The 10,196-nt window shown below is 43.1% G+C and overlaps 1 protein-coding gene across 1 annotated transcript; it reads left to right on the forward strand.

Annotated features, from left to right (window-relative positions):
* Positions 1-2,948: 2,948 nt before the first annotated feature.
* On the forward strand, positions 2,949-5,910 carry GJA10 (gap junction protein alpha 10). Its single transcript, XM_065401406.1, has 2 exons — positions 2,949-4,478; positions 5,842-5,910. Exons 1-2 carry the CDS (start codon positions 2,949-2,951, stop codon positions 5,908-5,910), a joined length of 1,599 nt encoding a protein of 532 aa, XP_065257478.1.
* Positions 5,911-10,196: the final 4,286 nt, after the last annotated feature.

Genomic DNA, 10,196 nt, shown 5'->3' on the forward strand with positions numbered 1-10,196 from the left:
TTTATTAAAAGGTTAAGCAAGCAGTTAGAAAACAAATGTGAGTTTAAGCAAAATGTCACTAGCTAATTTAACTTATCTAGTTTACAATAAAAATGCAATCATCAAATCAAGATTATAATTAAAGTATAAGCAATACATTGATGGTTTAATTTATCTGGCTCGCCAATTACTACAATAAGTAACTACATCGAATGATTATAAACAAATTAAGGAAAACAATTCTCTTAGTATGTCACAGGAAGGTTAAGGGCATAAACTGTTCCCTTTGATTTCAGCAATTTGCTAGGCATCTGTTAAAAGCAAAAGCTAGTTCTTGCCTTGGTTTTAAGGAAGTACAGCTCTTAGAATGATTTCCTAGTAACTTCCTCTTTTGGCTTTCTCTTGTTGAGTTTTACTGTTCACAGAAACTACATCAAACTGTGGTTTATTTAATCTGTTTCTCCACCCCACTTGAACACAATGCCCACATCTTTCTGGCAGTCTGGCACAAATACAAAATTATTTCTAGAATCCCATACTCTGCATCTTTAGAACGACACTCATTTAACCCAGAGATCTCTTGCTGTTTAGGTAACAGACTAAGGGGTTTAGTGTCTACTTTGGGGAACAGTTAGTGACAAACAAAGAGAAAGACACATACACTTGTACTAATGGGACTTGGAACTATTCTAGTGTTCTTGAATTGCTCTGCAGAGGATTTTCACACGTTCTTAAAGTCTTCAGTTCACATGACTGGTATTAGTTTGGAACTAAGTTGATATTTACTGGTATCATTAGGATGAAATGAAGATTTTTTGCATGTGGGGGAGGGAGAATTTGGTCTCTCCTCTCTCTCAGTTGTAGACTTCAGGCTTGGCTTAGCAGACGGTCAGAGTCTTTCACCTCTTATTCTTTGGATGGCAAGTCCAGGGAAGAAAACAGAATATACCACTCTGGGTGTCCTTGTTGATGCAAGAGATCGCCTCCCTCCCTTTCTGTCTACATAGTTTAGTCTTTTGTAGTGATCAATGTCCTTACTCCGCCTCAGGGGATACGTCAATATCTTCACAGGCCAGTTAGATGTTAAAGGCTGGTAGTTGTAATTTGATGAGAGCCAATGACCTGGCATCTTGATCTTGAAATCACATCAAAGATTCTAGGTTAGAGTGTGAATGTCTTTAACAATAACCACAAATGGATGTCTCTTGAAAACTGGATACAAGAAAGTACCATGTGTTAAGGAAATGATAGACTTTCACTTAGGCCCAAGACATCACTGTCTTCATTGTTTAAATATAATTAGTAACTTGTCAGTGTTTACTTACCCACACATTCCCACACATCCTCGTGACAGTGAGTTAAGACACTGGGAAAAGAACTCTAAGAGGTGGGACAAAGTCTATGGCAAGTGGATGAATTTATTCTAATAACCTTTTGCCTACAAACCAGAAAGCTGCTTCAAACATCTCCTAGTAATCGAACTTTCATTAAACATTTGGCCAACTAAAGTTACTCAAGCCTAAATCCAAATATGGCTTAGGTTCCCTACACAGCTAAACCCACTTGTTTTTCCTCCTCCAAAGGTTGAGATGTTCTCTACTCCTAGGATGCTCTATCAGAACTTGGCAGTGAAAAACAATTTATAACTTCATTTAAACACTGTTTGTATGAGAGAGAAGAAACACTTAAAGGAAGAACATTCGAACATAAGCTCAGTCTCAGGCTAGTAAAAGCCACACTTGTACATCTTCCACTTTGCCTACACTAAGGAATTTTAGCAAAAAATTCCCACCAGTGCTAGGACTAGTTCAGCTGAACTGGTGTAAGCACAAGTGAGAGCCCTAGTGTAGATGAGGTTCCAGTGGCTTCCAGTATTTTACCATGTTAGTGAAATATAAGGGAATTGATACTGAATATAACATCCATGTTCACATTAAATTTTTTTTTAAATATCAATTTGGGAACTTATATGAAGTTCCCACAGAATTTCCATAACCCGCTGCACTGAGGTGCCTCAGAAACCAAGGGCTCTTGTTGCAGAATTTAGGTCCCATTTGGTGAAGAGCACAAGGGCCTTTGGACTTCAGCTAATTAAATGGATTTTCCCACACTCACTGTTAAAAATCTTTATATCACTGTTGTGTTCCTCATTCTATCTGTAAAGATACTCACAAATCCTAAAATTAGTGATCAAGCCAAAACCCCATTGACTTCTGTAAGACTTTGCCCTAATAAAATCTAAGCCTCCCTCCCCCCGGAAATTCTTTGCATGTGAGTATTCCTGTTGAATTGAATGAGACTACCCAGAGGTGTAAAGTTAGAAATGTGCTCAGATGTTGCAGGTTTGGAGCCTATATGAAAACTTCACGTTTGTGCCCATAGATGGTAGGAAGCCATGGGATGAAAGGGTCTATTACGGATGTAAGGTACTAGCAATAAAAGTCTCATGTCAGGCCTACTTTTCAAAGTACTGTCAATGAGCTTAGTTTGCCTGCCTGAGTTATCGCCACACTGCCGTAGCTGTCTCATATTCAAAGCCAAAGCCAGAGCCACTGCCACAGAAATTGAGTGGGTGAAGCTGCTGCCAGCTATAGCACGATTGAACAATGATAATGAAAAAGAAAATCAACTGCTTCAATAATAGTAAGGATGTGATGTAAACCAATAAGTGAGGAAACAGCTTCAAAAGTTTATCGCTGAAAACAGCCTCTAAGGGCTTAGTACGATCTTGCTTTTGCATCTTTCACCCCCCTCCTTAATATGATGTTAATTTTGTGTGTGTATTAATGAGCCATTGATTGGAAAACTCATGAACTTTTAAAATCTCTTCCCGTATGGGTGTATCATAAAGAAATATGAAAAAACATTATTGAACACAGCTGAAAATCTCCAGTTCCTATAGAAATGCAGCTTAATGTGGGATGCTTTAATGACATGGGATTTTCCATTTCAGACATGAGCCTCTGATGATGGGGGATTGGAACTTGCTAGGCAGCATCCTCGAGGAAGTGCACATCCACTCCACCATCGTGGGAAAAATCTGGCTCACTATCCTTTTCATCTTCCGGATGCTGGTGCTGGGAGTGGCTGCTGAAGATGTTTGGGATGACGAGCAGTCTGAATTCATTTGTAACACTGAGCAACCTGGCTGCAGCAATGTCTGTTATGACAAAGCCTTCCCCATCTCTCTGATCAGATACTGGGTGCTTCAGATCATCTTTGTCTCTTCCCCATCCCTAGTGTACATGGGACATGCACTTTATAGACTTAGGGCCCTTGAGAAAGAGAGGCAGAAGAAGAAAACCCATCTGAGAGCCCAGCTGGAAGAGCTGGAGCCGGTCCCGGAGGAGCACAAGAGAATGGAGAGGGAGCTGAGGAAGTTAGAAGAACAGAAGAAAGTGAACAAAGCGCCCTTGAGAGGGTCCCTATTGCGCACCTACGTCCTGCATATCTTGACCCGCTCAGCGGTGGAAGTGGGCTTTATGATAGGTCAGTATCTTTTATATGGGCTTCAAATGTATCCCCTTTACAAATGCACTCGTCCTCCGTGCCCTAACACGGTGGATTGTTTTGTGTCCAGACCCACAGAGAAGACCATCTTTATGATTTTCATGCATAGCATCGCAGCCGTCTCCCTGTTCCTGAACATCCTGGAGATTATCCACCTGGGGATAAAGAAGATAAAGAAGACCCTGCATGGGAGGCAGAGAAGAGAGGCAGCGATGGCAGAGGAGACAAGCATTTGCACCTTGAAGAAGAACTCAGTGGTGCAGCAAGTTTGCATCATGAGCAATTCCTCCCCCCAGAGCAGCTATAAACTTTTGCCAAACCAGCAGGGTGGGCTGCCTGTTTACCTGCCCCCAGTACAAGGATACAAAGTGCTTCAGGCACCTGCTGATCACTGCCAGCGGGCAGTAGGGATGGGTGCTGAGCAGCGCCGGTGCAGCACAGACAGGCCTAGAAGCGAGCAGCACCATGGACAGGTCCCTTGTCTCTACAAGCACCCGGAGCACCCCCGGGAAAGGGAGCAGCACTACAGACAGCTCCCCAACCAGCACTTGGGACAGCCATCCCGACACCCTTCCTCCAGCAGCGAGGAGACCCACAAGCAGCCCCAGCAGGGCATCGAGAGCTGCCCAGGGAGCGAACAGCACATCCCGGAGCCGCCCAGGAACCCTGTGCAGCCGGCCAAGACCCCCACTAGTGCTGGTCCGCTGGAGATTCCCCAAGCCCTCCGCAATGTACTCCGCAAACACAGCCGGGTGGGCAGCTGCAAAGACTACGGGGACGATCGCGGTGACTCTCCGGACAGCGGGCACTATCAGGGCAATCGCAAGGCCAGCTTCCTGTCCAGGGTGCTGTCCGAGAACCAGCTGGCCAGTGACTCGGAGAGCTCCGACTCCAGGAACGGCTCCAGCTCTGAAGCCAAATGCAGAGAGGAGAGCAGCCCACCCATCACCCCACCACCCCCTTCTGCAATGGGACGCAGAATGTCCATGGTAAGTAAAGCCAAGTGTCCTGCCCTCTAGTGTGAGTTACTGCTCTTTGGAAGGTGTCTGAGCCTTAGGCAGGCCTCAGGATGGCCAGGCTGTGGCTGGGGAGTTGTTTGGATACAGTGACAAACGACATACCTGGCCTCATGCTAGTAGAGGGCCAGAGCCATCAATGGATAAATGGCAAAGGGATTGAAAAGAAAAACACGCCATTATTTCCTATACATGCCTCACAATCCCTGGAGGTTTCAAATCAAACTCTCTCTCTGCTTCACTGGGATTGTCTTTTGCCTCTAAAGTGAATATTATCAGTAACAGATCATTCATCATTTTATTGGCTTTGGTCACTGAGGTTTCTTATATATTTAAACTATATCAATATATCCCCCAATTGATCTTTAAAGGATTTTACCATATCCTAGTAGAGGTTCATTCCAGTACAAGAAATTAAATTAAAATCCTGTCCCCACTGAAATCAATGAGAAAATTCCCCTCAGCTTGAGGGGGCAGGATTTCTCTTGGACTGTAACTTTGGGTTAAACTATTGCCTAAACTAGATTGTTACGTCTTTATCAAAAATGTAAAATTTCTACTAGATTAGGGGGGTTTTTTTGCCATAAAACACTGAATAATACAGCAAGTGGGTAATTTCATATTTAGCAACTGTTCATATTCCAAAACCACACAAGCTGTCTGAAACTAGCTTGTTTACTTTCAATTTTAATAAACAATTGTAATTTGGATCCAGATGCCAACAAAGTTGCATTTTAAAATAATTTAAGCTCAGCGGTTGCAAACACTTAGGGAGGTGCGCTGGCATGGGGGGGGGGCACAGATTTCAATGAGAATACTCCGGTAAGTATGAATTTGCAGACCTTCAGATACTATCTTATACATTCTGAGGCAAAAATGATTTTAAAAGAAAACAAGCTTAATTTCAAAACACTGGGGGCCCTCTAATACATGTCATTCCATTCCCCCCTATTCTTTAATAACTACCCTTTTTACACGTTGAACCCCTGCCTAACAAGCAGAAAGTATATTTGTACATTATTCAGCACATTACCATTTGTATCCGCCAGTTTCAATTGTGCCATAGTCTCTATAACGTATAGACAATCAGCAAATACCATACAGAAGAAAATACTCATTCTCTTAAATATAGTATCATCATTTTCCCTTTGTTGTTTCCAATATTGCCTGGAGAGAGGGGTCAGAGTCCATCTTGCTGGTTTTCTATGAGGCTGAGGTCTCTTTTCTCCTCAACAACACAGACTATCACAAGCAAATCATACCTGTCCTCTGCTCCCTACAGTGACTTGCCATAGAATTTTGAATCAAGTTCAAGGTCTGGGTCCTTATCTTCAAGGAGCTCTATGGCCTGGGCCCAGAATATCTGAAAAACTTCATATTGCTCCAGGATGAAGACATTGGATAACAACTATGATGCTCTGGCACAGTGGGATTTTCTATGATAAGGGTAAAGCTCATCTGTGCAGGAGTCAGAGCTTTTTCAGGGGCCTATCTGTCTGTGGAATGAACTCCCTCAGGAACTAATGACAAACCTCCCATTACAAGTACAAAGTGCATTTTCTTTGACCTTGCTATATAAATACATAGCAACAGGCATATTTCTAAAAAACAAACCAAAACCCCTACCAAAACAAGACACTCCACTGCACATGCTTCTCCCATGGAAAGAGGATGAAAGAACAAACAATACATGACAGATGTTAGTCATGCTGCTTAATGCACTACCGGTAGGCATTCAGATACTATGATGATAAGTGCAGCATAAGGACTGGAATATAATAGAATGGGATTATTTAAAAGATAAACAGTAAAACCAGAACAAACCTGACAGAACTTAAGCAGCATCTTAATGAAAATTAATGAAAGTCTTGCCTGCCATTCTTAAATACTGGACATGACAGTATCTGCTATTTTATCTTTTGGACCAGGTCTTCTAAAGAAATATATTCAACTTGCAAAACTAAACAATTTCAATGTTCTTGAAAGCAGCACACCTTGTTCAGCATGCCAGTTTTTGTGATAAACACACTTCATGGATCACTGTCTGTGTGAATGTCACCAGCATTTTGAAATTTGTATACACACATCAGCTAATCTGTCACTTCCTGCCCACAATGTATCCATGCGATCCCAAGGCAGACATGCTGTTACATACAATTTGACCACTATTGCAGCAAATGCAATTTGGTACAAATATTGCTAAGAGACTTGATGAAGAACAATCAAAATCTTCCAATGCACCAAAAATAAATAAATAAATGATTAAATAATAATATTGCCCTAGGAAATCAAAAAAACTATACCATAATGTGTCTAATGCCTCCCTATCCCTATGGTTTCTATACATTATGGCTGGAATTGTCAAAAGTACTTAGCATTTGCCAAACTTTGTTCCCATTTACATCAATGGGAGTTTTACCACACAATAAGGTTTAGTTTTTAAAAAATGATATTATTTACCTACTTCCCCAACAGGAGCATTGGGAAGATTAATTATCTGATCTTAATATAAGACAACAAAAATGAAAACATTTAAAAAATTTAAACTGAAGTACAAGAAAGACTATTTCTACTTCTGTTTAATAATGACTTAAAATAATAATCCAGACAAGGAATTGCCCCCCTGAAACCTGATAAACCTACACAGCACAAAACCTAAATACATTTTCAAACAACAATTTAAACAGCCAGAAATATACTACTCCACTCTGCACTGCCATTGGTCAAAAAAATTCCTAATTTGGGCAACCAATGGAGGGAAAACACCCTCAGACAAAAGGGTTGATATGATCTCTTCTGTCTTTTATGATTACTTCCCCAAACTACCACTACCACCTCTACCTTGGCTGGAATAGGTCTCAGATAGATATTTTTTCTTTCATCTATGCCCTAATCTCTACCAGATTTTGATTAAGGCACTCAGCAACATCACCTCAATTGGATGAGATAGAGCCAAGCTGGTTATCATCTGCATCTGAAAACATCACAATCTTTGCCCCGTTAATCCTTCCAGGAGCCCCTCATTATAGATAGAACCCTGCTGCACCCCATAGTTGAGATTCCCAGGAGAAGCAAAGCAATTGCCTACAACTGCTGCCTAAGCTCTCTCTCAGATAAAAAAGTTTGAATTTACAAAAGAATCAATGCCATCATTGCTGCTAGGGCCTGCATGCGAGTCAACAACATCCCATGGTTAATGATATTGAAGGCAGCTGGCAGAACTAGCAATATCATCATAGATGCTTGATTTTTATCCATTACCAGGAGGAGATAATAGACCAATATAACCAGTGCAGTCTCCTGGCCAAACACAAGTTTCTACACAGATTGACAAGTGTCAAGAAGACCAGGAGCATCTTCCTAGTACTTCCCTACTGGCCCTCACCAGTCAGGAAAAAATTGGACCTTAAAAACAGATGTAGCACAAAGTTCTTCAACATCTGGAGTACCTCTAAGCAATACTGTCCTAAACTGAGTTTGCCACTTGGGATACAGCTCTGTGCTCCTGAATGCTAATGCATTGCTCTGGATCAGCTCAATTATATTTGCAAAATAATAAATTTCATCACCAAATGTGGGACTCAGACCAGCCATTGAGCAGAGACAGTCCAGATTAGTCAAGCTGTCTAAAGAACCCCTGTCTGAAATTTGGTAGAGACTAAGAGCCATTCCTTTGCTTCATGCACAGCCATGGCATAAGAATTTTAAAAATCTTTACTCAGCTTTTACCCAAGACTTTTACTATGAGCACCCTATCACTTCATTTGTCAGAGGTGATTCATAAACCAAAGTAAGCTGTAACAGTGAACCTGGGGAAGAGAACATCAAGGGGACACCGGTAGGGAAGGCCAAAAGATAAAATATCCTCTGGACAGAGTGATTCTTTGGAGAAACAACATTTTCCCTCAGAGCTCTCTGAAAATCCTTTAGTTCCATTACCCTATAAGGCCAGACCACCAAAACGGGCCCTTCATTCTGACAGGAGAGAAGTGCTACAGCCACAAAGTTGGGAGAGAATATTCACTCCATGACACAGGTATAATTTTCAGTTGCCTTTACCTGAACCAAACACAACAACTACAGCATGACTTGCTGTATGAGTGAGCTTGCAACAAGCTAAGATAGTCTCATAGCTACCATTGTTGTCAAGAAGTCCTCAGCTGACTCAGGGAGTTTGTCATCTATGTGGATGCTGATGTCAACACGAACGATCAGCCTCAGAGGATCCAAAACCACAGTAGTGAGGAATTTCATCAGCTCCCACAGAACCTTTGCAGTGCAGCAGGGCAATCGGGACATGGATAGCGGGACATCTTAACCCCTGCCCAGGACTCACATGGAAGATGTACACCGAGCTTTCCTGGGCCCAATCTGCCCTCAGTTACACAGCTATAACCCCCCCCCCCATTTTAATCAAGGGGGATTACAGCCATGTAACTGAGGAGAAAATGGAATCCTGCCTCAGGGCTAGATCCTGCAAGTCTTCCTCACATCAGCAGTCCTCCCTTGGACAAGAAGTCACACTGACGTCAATGCGAAGTGACCCATTGGCTTCAACACAATTACATTCATGAGTGAGGGTTTACTGAGGCTTCAGTCCTTACTATCTACACTAGTGATATTTTAACCTTTGGGCTCACTGTGATATTAACTAGATCAGCCACAAAGTGGACCAGTGAAGAACCTGATCCTGCAAACCTTTATGCCTGTAACTTTACTCTCATGAGGAAGCCTATTGATTTCAGTAGAACTTCTCCCATGTCTGTGTCCAGGAGCAAGCGAGTGCAATGTGCTTGTCTGCACTGAATGCCAGGCAACTGGGAGCTATTTGGTTCATGGTGTAGGAGTTATCTGAAACTTCTCAATGGGGAGCAGAAAATGAGGTATCAGAATTCTCCCTTGAAACAGTGAAGAAGGGGAGAGAGGAGAAATTTACTTTCCAAGCAGTCATGAGTGGAAGGGCAAGATCCCTTACCCTTTCTGACTGGGATACAGCAGGAATGAAGATAAAGAAAAGAGGAGCTAATGCACGGGATAGCATTATAGTGTAGACATGCCCTATTTGAGCTTGATCCCATTAGTTGCTAAGGGTATGTCTACACTATAAACTTATGTTTATAAACTATGTTAGGTCCATTTACAGCCCTCACAGTAATTACCCAGTGGGGAGCGGAGAGCCTGGCGGGGCAGCTGGGCTCCTGGTGGGGAGCTCTGCGCCTGGTGTCCAGTCAGCTGCCCCATTCCCGCTGGGGAGGAGGGAGCTGAGAAGCCTGGTGCAGCTGCCCCATTCCCGGCAGGGAGTGGAGAGCCTGGGGGTGGAGGGAAGGGCAGCCAGGCTTCTGGCGGGGAGATCCGTGCCTGGAATCCGGTCAGCTGCTGTGCTCCCAACGGGGAGCTGGGAGCCTGGGCGGCAGTGCAGATTGGAGTAGGGAGCCTGGTCAGCAGGCTGGCTCGGAGCAGGCAGTCAGGATCCCAGGGGGAAGCAGAGCTCCCTGCAGGGAGCCTGGGCAGCAGCCCAGCTTGAAGCAGAGACTGGAAATTTGGAAACTGACCAGAATGACAGCCAATCGATGTAAGTAACGCAGTGTCTTACAGGGACACTGTGCCACCCTAACTACACCGACATAAGCCCTACATCTCTTGTGGAAGTGGAGTTATGATGTTGGTATAGTAGGCCACTTACATTGGCAG

Source organism: Emys orbicularis, chromosome 3, assembly GCF_028017835.1.
Source record: "Emys orbicularis isolate rEmyOrb1 chromosome 3, rEmyOrb1.hap1, whole genome shotgun sequence".
Classification (NCBI taxonomy): Eukaryota; Metazoa; Chordata; order Testudines; family Emydidae; genus Emys; species Emys orbicularis.